Genomic DNA, 15756 nt, shown 5'->3' on the forward strand with positions numbered 1-15756 from the left:
ATTAGTAAAATACAAAACTACTAAGAGCTGATTAGTGTCACACTGCCATCACTAGCCAGCATCACCGGAGCCGAATGGAGTAACCACAAAGATATTATTCCAGACAGCGTCATGTTCCTCTTTAGAAGCAGTGTTTACACCTATATACAGTCTATGGTTTACACAGTTCAAACAACGACACCATGGCAGACGACAAGGCCTCGCAATCCTGGACCATCGACAGGGATGACTACGAACTCAATGAGGTGATAGGGAGCGGGGCCGCTGCAGTCGTCCAGGCAGCATAGCCTACTGCAAGAGAAAGGAGAAGGTGGCCATCATATGCATCAACCTGGAGAAGTGTCAAACCAGCATGAATGAGCTCCTGAAAGAGATCCAGGCCATGAGCCAGTACCACCACCCGAACATTGTGTCTTATTATACCTCCTTCGTCGTGGTGAAGAATGAGCTGTGGCTGGTGATGAAGCTGCTCAGTGGAGGCTCAGTGTTGGACACAGTCTATGGTTGGACATCATCAAGCATCTCGCAGCGAGCACAAGACCGGAGTGTTGGATGAGGCTAGCATCGCCACTATCCTGAAAGAAGTCTTGGAGGGGCTGGAGAAACATTTTTCATGGTGACTCTGTTAAAATTGCTGACTTTGGTGTGAGTGCCTTTCTGGCAGCTGGAGAAGACATGACCAGGAACAAGGTCCGGAAGACGTTTGTGGGGACGCCGAGGTCATGGAGCTGGTCCGCGGCTACGACTTCAAAGCCGACATCTGGAGTTTCGGGATAACAGCCATTGAACTGGCCACTGGGGCTGCACCATATCACCAATACCCACCAATGAAGGTGCTGATGCTGACTCTGCAGAACGACCAGTGGCGTAACTATCGACGGTGCAGCCGTTGCAACGTGGGCCCCAGAGCCGGCCAGGGGCCCATGCAAAAAAAAGAAGGGTTTTTAAATGTTTGGGGCCCCAATGGCATTGACCAATTCACGCAGTCTTCAAAGTAACCAAGCAACCTAAATGAATTTGTAATTTGTCTGTCCAATGACCTTGCTCCCTTTCATGTCATGTGATACCTTGCGTGACGAGCGAACCGTTTAATAAACCTGTACTGTACTGTAGCTAGCAGCAGCAAGTTCGGCAGCATTATAAAAAATGTAATAGCTTGCAATTATAATGTACAGCAAATCAAAGCACAAGAGCGGCGCTCAAAAGAGAAAGGACAAGAGATAACAAGGAAATGTAACAGCTAAACTGACAAAATTATACTTTTTTTTTTGTCATACATCGTCCTCAAAATCGAGCGCTAACGTTAGCAATGTTGACGTGCAGCGGCAGCCGGAGCCGGAGGCTAACGATAGCTCACCTGCCTCACCACCATCATTGCCATCTAGCTCCACAAGTGAAGCTGTATCCGTGGCCGTGGCTGTGCAACCTTCTTCTCCAGCCAGCCAGGAGGAGAGGCTAGATTTGGCTGTGCCCAGCGGTGGTCCAACAGTTCCCCCAAGGGCCCTAACCGATAGGGTCGCTATTGAGACCCCCGACGCCAAGATCAAAAGCTATATTATAGCAACCGGTCCATGTAGGCCTACCGGCCCATTCCCCAGAGACAAACATCAAGGAAACAGGTGTAATCCTCTTCTTAGTTCGCTGTGCCGTTGTCAGGCTGTGGTGGTTTTAGGTCAGGGCAGGCTGTTGTTACATGTGTGAGCGCATCAGCGTGCGCTTATGTTTGGGGCGATGGGGGGGGGGGGGGGGGAGCCAAAACAATATTTGCACCGGGGCCAATCACAACCTTGTTACGCCACTGAGAACGACCCTCCATGTCTGGAGACGGGCATCACAGACAAGGAAATGGTGAAAAAGTATGGCAAGTCCTTCCGGAAGATGCTCTCTCTGTGTTTACAGAAAGATCCAGAAAAAAGGCCAACTGCAGCCGAGCTGCTGAAGCATAAATTCTTCACTAAATTCTTCCCAGCTGCACGTGCCCGACTCCACCTGCAGGTGTATCACAGACTTCATGTCTGACAGGAAGCAGCACGTGAGGCTGGGGAAACACGTCTCTGACCCCCGGACCATCAGCACTGGTTCCCCTCAAGGCCGCGTTCTTTCCCCTCTGCTCTTCTCCCTGTACACCAACAGCTGCACCTCCAGTCACCAGTCTGTCAAGCTCCTGAAGTTCGCAGACGACACCACGCTCATCGGACTCATCTCTGGTGGGGACGAGTCTGCCTACAGGTGGGAGATGGACCATCTGGTGACCTAGCGCAGGGACAACCACCTGGAGCTCAACGCTCTCAAGACAGAAACTAATGGTATTGCACAGCTGCATTGTAGTAAATTCCAATAAACCACTTCTACCAAAGAGAGGAGGTGGAGGAAGACGACGATGAGGAGACTGGAGTGCGACACTACTGCAGGATGCATGAGGACCACATTGAGTAGGGGCTAAGTTCATTACAGGAATTACACTTGACACATTTACAGTGCAGTGAAGGGGAGAAGAGATGCAATCAAGTATATCAACTCCTAATTTCTTCTTCTTTTTTTTGCTTCATACATAAGCACAATACAAACCATCTCCTGCCAGTACTGAAAAAAGAAAAAGAAAAAAAAAGCTGATTACCTTACTGGTTTGGGTTACTTTAAAAGCCTACTTTTTAAAGTCTCTTAGACATCTTCCATTAATAAATCATCTATATTAGTGCTTATGATAAGCATGGAAGAGAGTAGGGGAAAAAATACCAATAACTTTCTTTAATGTTTTATATTTTCCATCTCTTCTCCAGCAGGGGTCAGTCACTAGACACAGATCAGTCTCTCTTGACTGTATATTAACAGACAGTTGCACACATTAGAAAGCCTAAATGCTCAGACAGGGCTAATACAGTTTTCATCTTAAGAAACAATCACATTTAGTAGGCTATTCTTTAAGAATCTTTATATCAGTTAAACAATTTAGCTTTTTATTTCTATTTGTATTTCCCAGCAAAATAGCTGTCATAAAATATTTGGACATTATTTTTTAAATCATTTTGTCACCTAATAAAACATTTTGTATATATTGAGCCTTTATTCAAACCCAATTGCCCATGAAACAAACAAACAAATACAAGTTTATCTTATCCATAAAACATTTTGTAACCTATATCATAAAAAATAAAAAAAACATATTTTATCATGACACATTTGTAAACCCAACGTATTATGTATCAATACAACTCGTGTGTGTGTGCGTGTGTGTGTGTGTGTGTGTGTGTGTGTGTGTGTGTGTGTGTGTGTGTGTGTGTGTGTGTGTGTGTGTGTGTGTGTGTGTGTGTGTGTGTGTGTGTGTGTGTGTGTGTGTGTGTGTGTGTGTGTGCATTGGGTAACTGCAGCAGCAGCAGCAGAGTATAGCAGCAGCTCGGTGTTTCGTCGCGCAGAGGACGACTCGGAGGATATTTGTGGACTCCATGAAACAAAAGCAGGTGAGTCGGTCTCTTACTGCTTTTCTTTTCTTTTTACTGTTCCTCTGTTTAGTATGTTTGTTCTACTTTTCCTGCGCACACGGTCTCTGTACATGTATCTGTGCTCAGGTGAAGGTGAGTAAAGAGTGCAGTGCTGTTTTCCCTCTCTGCTGCAGTCCGGGACAGGTGCACATGGGTGGATGTGTACTGCCGTTGTGTGGGTGTAAATACTTAAATGTGTGTGTTAAGTAAGTGAACTGTGGAGTGTTTCTGTGTCACTGGCTATACATTATGACGGTCTCAAAGCTTTTTAATCATATTCGCTGACGGTATTTTTCTTAAAGTCGAAGCTATGAAAGAGAATCATGCATATGTTGCTTATAGGTGTAGATGACAGAAGGTAAAAGCATTATACAAAGATATATTCAAAATGTCTTAAAATTAGAAGGTTAGTTTGTTGCAAAAGTTCATTATTTTTACTATCAACATTTTCCACTATCGATTAATCGTCAATTTTCCTTAGGCCTACTAATCGATTGATAGTGTAATCTTTAGAAAGTCATAAAATACAAAATGTCTATATAAATTCCTCAACGTCCATGGTGACGTCTTTAAATGTCTTGTTTTGTTATTCCTAAACCAAAAGATATTCCATTTACCATATCAATATAGAAAGCAGCACAACTCTATTTGACCGACTAAAAACTGCATTTTCTCACATTTTGTATGAACAATGTCTGTAACATTGGTTATATAAAAAAAAAATTGCGCCATTTTCCCTTAGGTTGACTTATCGTTTTGTAAAAAAATGACCCTAATTGTTATCAAAATGGTTTGCAATTATTTTTCTTTCAATCAAGTTATCCTTTGCTCAACTAAACATGGCATCTCTAATGTGAATGACTGGGACAGAGCAGTTACTCTTGTCAGATTCTATACGTTTATAACCTGTTTGAAAAGCTTTTTTTATTTTTAGTAAAACCTAATAAATAAATTAATAATGCTAAATAGTATCAGATATGACCCATTCATATTCTCCTTGGCTGCTGTTGAGAAGTGGTGGAAGAATGATCCAGATTCTTTACTTGAATAAAATGAAGGATTTGATTACATATGTGAAATTGTAATTTTTTAGATAAATGTGTTGTACAATATTTCCATCACTGCTGTTGAGTCAATTATAAAGTTAATAATAAAGGAGTCAAGTAATCAGCTCTGTAGAATGTAGTTTTTAGTAATCCATCAATTCTGCAGTAAATATGAATAGGCTGTGTCTTCATGAATACATTGTGGTTAAGATGTCCTTCAGGTTTTTTTGTTGCAGAAGGTCAGAGGTCACACAATCTCTTCATGTTGAATTAAAGAGCTATCTCAACAACAGCCATGACTCAAAATCCTTAAACCAACCTAATGCAATTATTATCCATCTTTACATATAAAGAGCACCTTGTTAGAAAGTGGTACAGAAGACTGAAGTGGTCATCTCATCTCTCCAATCTAAGTCAAGTGGGCTCAGGAGATAACTGTAGAGAGGAGCAGTGTGTTAGTATATTTTCAAGGCTCAAATGTGGCTAGCAGATCAATTTACACATTGGAATATGTGCCATAAAACTGCAAATAGCACACCCTGTGCAAATTAGATTATATAGTATACTGAGCATGAAGATATCTATTATTTAACTTTAATTATTAAACTTGTAAAGGAGAAGAACTCCAAGGAAAAAGTAAATGTCCCCAATGAGTCATTCATGGTATTCCTCTGAATACATGTCCTGTTGAGTCCCAAAACATCATGATTGGTTCTTACTTTCGAGCATGATGGCATAATGTGCGGGTTTTGTTTATCAAATGGACCCAAACAGAGCAACACATCTTACATCTTTATATGTTCAATGTATGAAAAGGCAGATTATATGTGACACAATGATGATTTCATGCTTTTCTGATAAGATTTGTCGAAAGATCTTCCACATCACAGTTAATGTGGCCCACAGGGTGAACCCACTCATTCTTCCTTTAATGTGCGAGTAATCCTATTTATGATTCAGCTGTACGCCAACTCCCAATGGTTTCAGTCAAGGGCAGAACAAAAAGTGAAAGAAGAAACTGCAATGTTTAAGCGTACAGAATTCCCCTTTTCAAAAATATATTCACTCAGTCTTTTTCAAAAATGTTTTTGGCATTTAAAGGGGCATCAGTTGAAAGGAAATACAGGAATAGCTTGTCTGTTTTATCGATCTTTTTGCAGAAATGTCACACTAGGTGTTTATCAAATAATGCTCATATTGGAAAACAGCTTTATCCTACTCTGCACGCTTTTCCATAATCTGTCATGACTTCACTTTAGGATGTTTAATAACATGTGGCTAAAAATGTCCCAGCAGATGGGAAACAAACCCTGCTCATGGATCAATAAACAGGAAGTAGCTGATATTGGTTGTTAAGTAAAAGGTGCCTCAGACGTCGCCTGCTGTTTTGTTCGATCCCTTTCGCCTCCCATCATGCATGACATATTGGTTTGTGTCACGTTCAAGGCAGATGTGTTTACCTTCCCCTCCTGACGTGTCCATGCTTTCATCAGTGAAGCAGCATCACGTTGGCCTTGACAGCTTCTGTAGTGTACACAACGCAAATGAAGATGTGTTGAAACAATGGAGTGTTGGCTTTGTGTTTTTCACGAGGGCAGCAGCTGACACACCAAAGGGCTTCCCACCAGCACGCCCGCCTGTCTTCGTCATCTGCTGACCTCAATTTTGACACAGTTTTGGGAGACTGTGGTTATAAGGACAGCAGTCATCAAACAAGCCTGCAGTTGGGTTGTTGCTCTAGTGATGCCACTAAAGTACATTTATTGAGTTTAAATTAAAAAAATGTGAGTGTGGAGTTATAAAAAGTGAGCTTAGCAGACCTCAGTAGCCTGCTCCTCTTCTCTGTTTGAGGTTGGTGGCTTCAGGCTACATTAGCAGCACAAACACACCTGTATCTCTGAACCAACTGTCAGTGGCTGAGTTGCATTGTGGGTAATGTAGGCGATACATTTTGACAAAGTGAATGTGTGAAATAAAGAAGACCATATATCTGGTTCTGCTGCATAGATTTAGATTGATTTTAAAGGCTATATTGAGTATCATAAGTTGTTCCTTTAACTGCATCTCAAATTCTTCACGTTTGAATACAATTGCAAATATGTAATAACTTTCAGTAAAGTAAGTATGTTGGTAAGACTCCTCACTCAGCTTAGTATATGCTGAGAGAAAAAAAAAACTGCAACTACAGTTCCTTACAAATGTAACTTAGTGTGGGGAAAATCAGGCTTTAAATATATTAAGGTTTTCAGTATGAGTTAGGTGACACAGCACAGCAGTGGTTTTGTGAAGCAAAAGCAGTGAGTAAAGCCAGCTTTAATAAAATAGTTCTGGATGAACGTAAGGTGAGAGGATCCCTGCACCATCACTTACTTTTTCTCTTGTCATCGCTCACTTTGTCATCTTATACGTCAGTTTCTAAGCTTAGCACTCGACTGCTTACAGACAGGTCATCAACCTCACTGTTCTTTATACTGCGAGTGATTAGCAGCAGCAGCAGCAGTGGAGATTAAACTGGGAATTCTCCAGTGTCATAATCCGGCAGAGCGGAATTCTCAGTGTTGACCCTTTGACAGACTGGCTCAGTGACAGAGCCAGAGAAGGGGGCAGCCAGGCGGAGATTGTGCTGATGGCACGGGGCCTAATCTCTAGATCATCCGTCATGCTGCTTCAGTGTGCAGCCGGTTAATTAAGAGATGGAGTCGTATGTTGCAATATCACATTACAGGGGCACATCATTTAACTTCTCCAAACTTTTTAAATGGCCTTTTTATGTAACAGCACCTCACTCATTCACTTTGGCTAATTGGTTGTAATCAGAGAGTGATGGTGCATATCAGCAACTGGTTTTCTGCTCGTGCTGTCAAGTAGAAAAGAGAGTTCATACACGGTCATTTTGTTTAGCACAACAGATATTAGGGGAGTATGTTTAAATGTCTGTGCATCAAAGGCTTGATAATGTACTCATGGCTTATCAAAGTAAAACTTTAACCAGATTTACTTAAAGTACTCTATTTGAGTACAATTTTGGGTTGATTTGACTTCCTCTTCCTACTTTTCTAGTTCTACTTTACAACATTTGAAGGGTAACAATGTTCTTTTAACTGAAGTACATCAATGCATTGCTAAATATACTAAAGAAAGCACTGTCTAGTTGGGTCACATTTTCACCAATTGAGACAATTCCCCGCTCACCTTTAGATATCATTTAATTTAAATATCACTTTTGGACCCAAGGAGACAACATTTTTTTTTTTTTTTTATGACCACATTAATCATCCTACGACCCTTTAGATTGACTTTGTGTCTCACTGGAGTGGACCCAACCACTAGGTAGGGAACCACAGGAGAAACTAGCCAGCAGAGTAGCCTATGTGTCAGCTGCAACAGTAAAATGCTGCTTTCACATTGTTGCATTATTATTAAAAAAATGGTATAATATATCAGTCACAACGGTTATTTTTCTAAATAATAAGACACTTTGCCGATAATACTAATAGGGTTTCTATTTTTACTTGTAATGGAGTATGTTTACATTGTTATATCGGCACTTTTACTTAACTAAAGACCCTCAAGACTTCTTCTCCAAGTTTAAATATTACTAATAAGTATAGTATGTCCCCATTTGGTGGTCATCTTTTTCTATAAATGTTTGATTTGTTTTGCATTGATGTCAACAACAACAACAGCCTCTGGTTTGGTATTCTGTATAATTTCTCATTTAGAAATACAATCTTTTTTGTATCTTTCTCAGCTGGAGGATAATCAAAGAGTCTGCTTCCTGCTGGGCGTGAAGATACACATTTCTCCAGTCAGATTGTTTGTCTCGAACAAATTGAGTGCGATCGAAGCTGTGCTTGGATCCGGGTCTGTGTGTTAAACATGGGAGACCAGCAATCAGTCCGGCCCCCCCTGCCTCCTTTACTGCTGCTCCTGACGCTCCTCGCCAGGCTGTCTCAGCTCTGGGCCTTCCCCTTCAGCCCGTCCCTGGACCTGGATGTCACTCCAAGGACAACCGTCTTCTCCAAAGGTAAGGGGCAAACACTTTCATTTTCGAACCGTGAGACAAGTAGAGATTTGAGGTAAAAGAGATACATGCATTTACCAAGACCAACCAAGACAGTCAAGAGTTGAGGCTGCTATTATGTGAACACAAAGACATTCTTTTAGATATACGGTGTGATTTACAGTTTTTTGGATATGACGATCCTTGTTAACCCAGAACTTGGAAAATCATCCGATTTTAAGTTTCCTACAGTATCAAAGTAATTCTGTGATAGTTGTACGTTGAAGGCTATATTGCGATATTAAGCTGCTAATACTTATTTTGGCATATGTTAAATGGTGCCAATTGCCAAAATGGAACCATTATAGGCTTAAATTAACCAAGCTTAACTTGTAGCTTACAGATACTACAATACTTTCTGTTTACATCCCCCAAAGCATGATGGGAAATTAACTTGCAAAACATGGCAATCCCCCAGAAGATAGCTAAGACTCGGAATAATAATAGGACTGACAAAGTACATTGTTGTTACAATGAGGAGCAGAGGGGGACTGTTCTAGATGCATCTTGCCGACACACGTGCACCAGCCTACTGAACACTCACCTCACTGTCCTTATTTGATTCTGCTCCCCCCCCCCTCCTGGTTAAATAAGTGGCACAGTTTTTAGAAGTTGGCCCTGAAGACAGCTCCTTCCTGCTCAGAGTTATTAATCGCCTCTCTCAAGTCCTGTCCTAGATCACACGGCTCAGCAAACACTTCTAATGAAACAATAGACATAAAGCCCTCATAAAAGAAGACCTGAGCACGGTAGACCTGATTGGTGTCCATGCAGAACATCCTGCTGAGTTGGTGTATTTTGGCACAGAGGGGGGTGTTTACACTCATCATCATCAGCAGCTTCCTCCTGCTACCTTCCCTTCTTTCTCTTGCCACCAGCTCACCTTTCCCCTCCCCACTTTTTTTTTCTCGCCTCTCATCACTGCGGCAGAGGCTGCAGCTGCAGAGAGAAGGGAACTCCGGCACTGGCAGAATGATGGGACGGCTCTTACCTCCACCCCTCTCCTCTCCACTCCTCCTCACCCCTCTGAGGAGGAGTATTATTAGAGGATGGGTGGAGTGAGCAGGACCTCGGCTCTATTGCCAGCATAGAGCTCTCGGGTGCAATGTCATAAGAGCTGATAAGAGTGTTGCAATGTGAGATGATGCTTTGCAGATTGGAGGATTTGCTGCTTGACATTGTGAATCACAATCAACCAGAGAGATGGGAATATAACAGAGGAGGAGACACTTTTGTTATTCTGTTGTGCCTTTCTTTGTCAAATGCAACCTGATAGGAGTCCTACAGAAATGAATGTATGGGTTTCTGGAGAAAGAGAAAATCGGGGGAATATTCCTCCAAGTCTTGGCTTCACAATGAATCGATTTGTTGTCGAAGAGAATGTTTTGAACATTATTTATGGCAGAGGCTTCAGCACACAAAAAAACTGAAATACTGAACATACTGCCTGTGCTGCAGCACCTCTTTCCCCCTCTGTCTGAAACCAGAGCCCAGTCTGCTTTGATTGGTTAGCTGACCAGCTCTGTTGTGATTGGTTAGAGATGTCCCGCCCCTTAGCCTATCACGTGCAATGTGTTGAAGCGCTAGCCATTAAAAGCGCGTGTGTTACATAGTGATGTCGCTATGTTACTAAAGCACACAAAGGAGTGCAATGGAGGCGTTTCAGGCAGGGGGGGGGGGGTGTGGTAGAGAAACTCCTTCTGGCGTCAACTTGGGATTTAAGCCTTGGCAGACCATTTACATGCACACAAAACAGTCTAGCACACTACAGGCATGTGATAACCCCAAAAAGCACAATAGTGCCCCTTTTAAGAGTGTTGTGAAGCTGTTTACTGCAACCAACAGGAGCTGTGAGCTGGTAGCTAATATCAGTGCTGTTGTTTATAAAAAAGGTTGATACACTCTGAAATGCTCACGTTTCATTCATTAAGCATTACTAAATAGGTTGTTAAGTGCATCATGGACAGCACTCATTGTGTTCTCCTCCTCCCAACTGTCATGCCCCCTGGCTATTTATTAACACATCTCCGCCTCTTGGATTATAAATCATACTCTGTGGGCTCTTTTCTGTGCCGCAGCCAGAGTCACTCTCTCAACGCAGATTTGATTTTTCTCTCTGCCCTCATAGAAAGTTGTCCTTGACCTACTTTCCTATCATCAGGGGAGTGCATGTGAGAGTGCAGGGTTTGCACGTGTGTCAGCAAGTGTTTCGTCAGTCTCCATGAGGGTGTGTGTGTGTGTGTGTGTGTGTGTGTGGTGTGTGTGTGTGTGTGTGGTGTGTGTGTGTGTGTGTGTGTGTGTATGTGTGTGTGTGTGTGTGTGTGTGTGTGTGTGTGTGTGTGTGTGTGTGTGTGTGTGTGTGTGTGTGTGTGTGTGTGTGTGTGTGTGTGTGTGTGGTGTGTGTGTGTGTGTGTGTGTGGTCACATCATGTAAAGTCTGCAGCCGATGTCACTTTCCCCGTGGTGACACATGTCATTGGGGAGGAGGGGGTTGGAGAGTGGCGAGCTCCTCCTCTTAAAGATAAGATGTGTCTGCCTGGATGTGCAGGACTGTATATGGAAATTGGATGGGTGTTGTGGGTGGGTGTCACTACCTGGGAGACTCTGTGGGAGGATTTATTATATGTTTCTCCACTGTAGGCTGAGGGGGCCATCATTAATTTACAGTATGCATTTCAGATGGCCTGTGTGAGTGGGAGTACAAGGACATGATGCATCAGAGGGAGATGAGATTATAAAGAAGGAAAATGACATTATGTACTCTCTTATATGCCTCGGAAAACCCCTTTATAGAAGGAATGTAAAGAAAGAAGCCTGCATAGTGTAATAACCTTGTAGAGGTTATATCTCACAGATAAACTGTTCCATTACGTAAAGCTGCAGTATTCAATATTTTTATATTTGCAATGATTCAAATGGCTATAATGGGTATAATGAAAGGGGTTGGCGTAGTGATGAGCCAGACCCTGCAGCTCCGCTCAGTTCCATGGTGCGTTTAAGGATCTTTCAGCTCATTGATTTGGTTTTAGGACATGCAACTCTACTGTTTGGAATCAGTCTCATCCTTCTCATAAACCTCATTTTCAGCCGTAGCAGGCAGCTCTTCTCTGCAAAAACAATCTCTGATAAACCCACTTTCACTATCTACCCAGCACCAAACAGCAGATAGACACATAGTGTGCCAAGCTGGTGAGCATGGTGGACCATTAAAGCTTTAGAGACAGATGTTTGTCTTCGGAGCTGGAACCCAAAACACAAAACATGACCAAAGTAATGCTAATGTTTGCTAACATGTTACCCAAATCAACTTATGTATCTATGGTGAAAAGAAGTCATAGAAAAAAAAAATTCTCAACCTGGTCACGCAAATCAAAAGACAGTGATATTTAATTCAGAGAATTATTTGTTATTTGTAAGAGAGTTTGAGTAGAAAACTGCACTTTAAAATGTAACTGTATTTTGTCTATTGGTGCCTTTTGTGTTGAGTTCAATGCTCACTCTTTTAAATGAGATATTGTTTTTGCACTGAAAGCAGCAGAAGATTACACTTAGTATCTATTTATTTATCAAAGTAATATCATTTTTGTGACGTTCAACATTATCACATATTGATTTTAGTGCATCTCATTAATGTACTCTCATCATTGTGGCCATTCTGACTGTGGGTTATGCTAACTTCACTCCTCCATTGTAGAAATTCAAACATGATAAATGTTTGTGAGGCAAGCAGCCTAAAGTTTTCAAAATAAGCAAATGGACACACAGAAATGAGCCCCAATGATAAGCCTCTGTAGAACTAGAGACTAACCATCTGACTAAGTTAGCTAACCTAACAACTAAATGTCAATAGTTACTTTCCACAATGCATGTTCTTGGCACACTCTGTGACTTTTATGTAGTGTAGTTGTGTGGAAAATGTGTAGGATCTTTCTTAATAACAAAGAGATTAAAAGGTATATCCAGTTATACTTTAATAGGCGAATTTGACGACTCAATTTAGATTGTGTTGTGAGGCAGTGTTGCTGTTTTTCTCCCAGAGGTGAGATGAATGCTTGACTGTGTTCTGAACCCTGCTGTCTGCCCATGGGGTTTCCTGCTCTCCCAGCCTCTGCCACCAGACCTGAAGTAATGGAGCAGTGAAATATTGATGCACTGTAAGTTGTCTGTTGCTACTATGACAAGCTGAGAAGGCAAGGTCCTGGGTTGCTCATGGTTAGCATTATAATTGTGGTGGTATACTAAGAAACAGCTTGATATTTTAATGCCGACAAAAAGTGTTTCTTCTAATTGCAGCCTCATTATTTAGTGGAACAGCCTGAGCAGCTGCATCTGTTTTGAACACATCGATGATTTGCTCACATCACCAGCTTGGGCAAGGCTGCTTTGACTGAAGTTGTTAAATCTCTGTGTGAAAACGATGTTTAACATTTGTTTATACTCCTTTTTATTTTTTTGCTCGGTGGTAACAATTAATGTTTTGATCTTATACCCTCCCGGTTTAGAGTAATGTGCGAATCAGACAAGATCTTACTGGTAACTGATAGCATCTACAGTATAGAGAGACCTGAAAAAACACAGGGTCTGTTTGTGAGTTGTATGTGGGTTGGCTTTCTTTTCTAAAAAGATGAAAGTCTTGGCTGTGTTTCATCTCGTTCTCATTCTCCCTGGTTGAACAAAGTCCTGAAAAAGTTTTGAGATCTGACACAAACTCTGAATAAGAAAGGTAATGTGTTTGTGTCTTGTGGGACGTGCAGTAAACATAAAGTTACAACTTCAACGTGATGCATCTCTCTGACACTGGCTGACATCTTTGTTCATGTAAAGCTTAGTTCACATAAATAAGTTCCTGTTTTCCTTCAAATTATGTAGAAAATTCTCATTGTAAAAGGATTGCTCACCCAAATTGCTAAATAAATATGTTTGCATTTAGCTTTAGTGGTATGTCAAATGGGTCTGTTGCCCATTTGACATACAAAAAACACATTTTATTTATAAACAGTGAAAGACATCATTTCCAAACTTTTCCAAACCTTGACAGTCTGACCCAGTCCGAATATAGCAGCGAATGATTCGACCTGATCCAGAAAGGAGTCGACCCAAATAGAAAATAGAGAACGATTTTCCCTGCGGTTCATAGTTCACAGTCTGTGCTGTTGTTTGACTCCAGACGGAGAGACCTGTGAACAGCTTTCAATGGATCCTCCTTCTGCTTTAAAAGCTGTTGGCAGTTAGTACTGTGGATTATGCAACGTAACAGGGTTGTAGATCGAGAGAAATGTTGCAGAAGAATTTTTCCAACTTATTTTCTTAGATCTCGGCAGGAATGTCAGATTGAAATCATCAATGCTTGTATCTTATTTTACATATTGCCTTTGATAAAGTTATCATACAACACATACAGGTGTACAAATCAAACAATTCATTCACATACATCACTTTAAAGGGGCCCTTTTAGGGGTTTGCCTCTCTTGTAGTGTGTTTTTGTGCATGTAAATGGTCTGCAAAGGCTAAAATCAAACTTCCCTCCAGAGGGAGTTTCTCTCCCCCACACAACCCCCCCAGTGCCTGAAACACCTCGATTGTATTCCCTTGTTTACTTTTGTATCATAGGGTTAGAGGATCAGTTCAATTCAAATCATAGGTATATACAACACTATATCAAATAAAATAAGTTCAGAGTGCTTTATTTAAAAACTAAAACAGAAAAGAAATGAGAAAAGCTAAAAAATAAAGCATACCAACAGTATTTGTATCATTGGTAAACTGACCAAAAAACACACTTAAAAAATACATGGCTTCTATATTATCAAGTAGTTATTGGCAATTGTATAAGCATGATAATATATTTTAATGCAGAACCTAATAATAATTGAAGGAATAATGGCGGCAAAAAACACTCTGCTTTGCAATCTTTGCCTCCTATTTTCGTATATCAGGGCACGCAGTTGTGCATTATTGCTTACATAACACTTGGTCATGTTCTGGTAAAGATGCTTATATAATGTGGACAGAGTTGAGGACAACTGACAGTTCTGACACTGTCCGAAGAAGTTAAGTCAGCTTTTCCTTACAGCATTTGTTCCCAAATCTTTTTAGTAAGCACGTGCGTGTTTGTGCGTCACACATGGTCTCCAGTGTGTCTAGTGATCATTGAGTCACACAGGAAGTCACACACACTAATGGTATGACTGCGGTAGACACACACATAAACACACTCTGGATTGACTATCATCTCAGATCCCACATGGAGGATTACAAATATGTCTGAGCATGAGGGCGCACATTCTGGACGCGCCACCTGCGACGGCTCAGTGTTAAGACACACACTTTGGCAAACACACAACACACACACTCCTCAGATCTTCTGAGTCACTGACGGAAATGTCTGCACTCTTTTTAAGAAGCCAGATGATGGGTGATATAAGTGTGAAAAGAGTATGTATGTGTGTGTTACCATTAAAATATCTGACAGATGTTGTCGTTTTGACCTCTTCGCCTCATCGAACGATGTACTCTGAACACACACACACACACACACACACACACACACACACACACACACACACACACACACACACACACACACACACACACACACACACACACACACACACACACACACACACACACACACACACACACAATCATACAGTTTGACAACAGTAAATATAAACCAGCCAGCCTGAGATGCTTCTGGCACACCTCAGCGCTCTGTTGACTTCCATCATTGATTTAGCAGCTGTGTGTGTGTGTGTGTGTGTGTGTGTGTGTGTGTGTGTGTGTGTGTGTGTGTGTGTGTGTGTGTGTGTGTGTGTGTGTGTGTGTGTGTGTAAATCTGTATTTATGCATTTTTTACAGTAAAATTGATCAAATGACGGCATGTGGTGTAAAAGATGTCGCTCCCATGGAGGAATCCTCAGAGAATTGTAACCAGACTCTGCAGTTCCCCTTATTTCCGTCTATTTTAGCTCATTGGTTTACACCCCACAACTCACTAAGGGATATTAACAGTTTTAAGAAATAAAGTCAAAGTACACGTTTGAAAATCATTGGTTCTCCTTACAGTAGTAAATTGATTTAAAAGTGTCTGCAAAGGAGATTGTTTGATGATTAAAGATTAAGATAATCCAATCAAGTAAAACAAGATAGATTCCATAGTTTCAGAAAAT

At 41.3% G+C, this 15756-nt stretch overlaps 1 protein-coding gene and 1 pseudogene across 1 annotated transcript in view; both read left to right on the plus strand.

Annotated features, from left to right (window-relative positions):
- Positions 1-182: 182 nt before the first annotated feature.
- On the plus strand, positions 183-2436 carry LOC117547351 (annotated as a pseudogene).
- A 915-nt stretch (positions 2437-3351) lies between these two features.
- Positions 3352-15756, plus strand: part of sema4gb (sema domain, immunoglobulin domain (Ig), transmembrane domain (TM) and short cytoplasmic domain, (semaphorin) 4Gb) — a 39682-nt gene continuing 27277 nt past the window's right edge. Inside the window, exons 1-2 of the mRNA XM_034218098.1 lie at positions 3352-3458; positions 8277-8552. Of these exons, the coding sequence (XP_034073989.1) occupies positions 8405-8552 (148 nt within the window). The 5' untranslated portion in view covers positions 3352-3458; positions 8277-8404. The remainder of the gene's footprint in view (positions 3459-8276; positions 8553-15756) is intronic.

The sequence above is a fragment of the Gymnodraco acuticeps genome, unplaced genomic scaffold, assembly GCF_902827175.1.
Source record: "Gymnodraco acuticeps unplaced genomic scaffold, fGymAcu1.1, whole genome shotgun sequence".
NCBI classification, from domain to species: Eukaryota; Metazoa; Chordata; class Actinopteri; order Perciformes; family Bathydraconidae; genus Gymnodraco; species Gymnodraco acuticeps.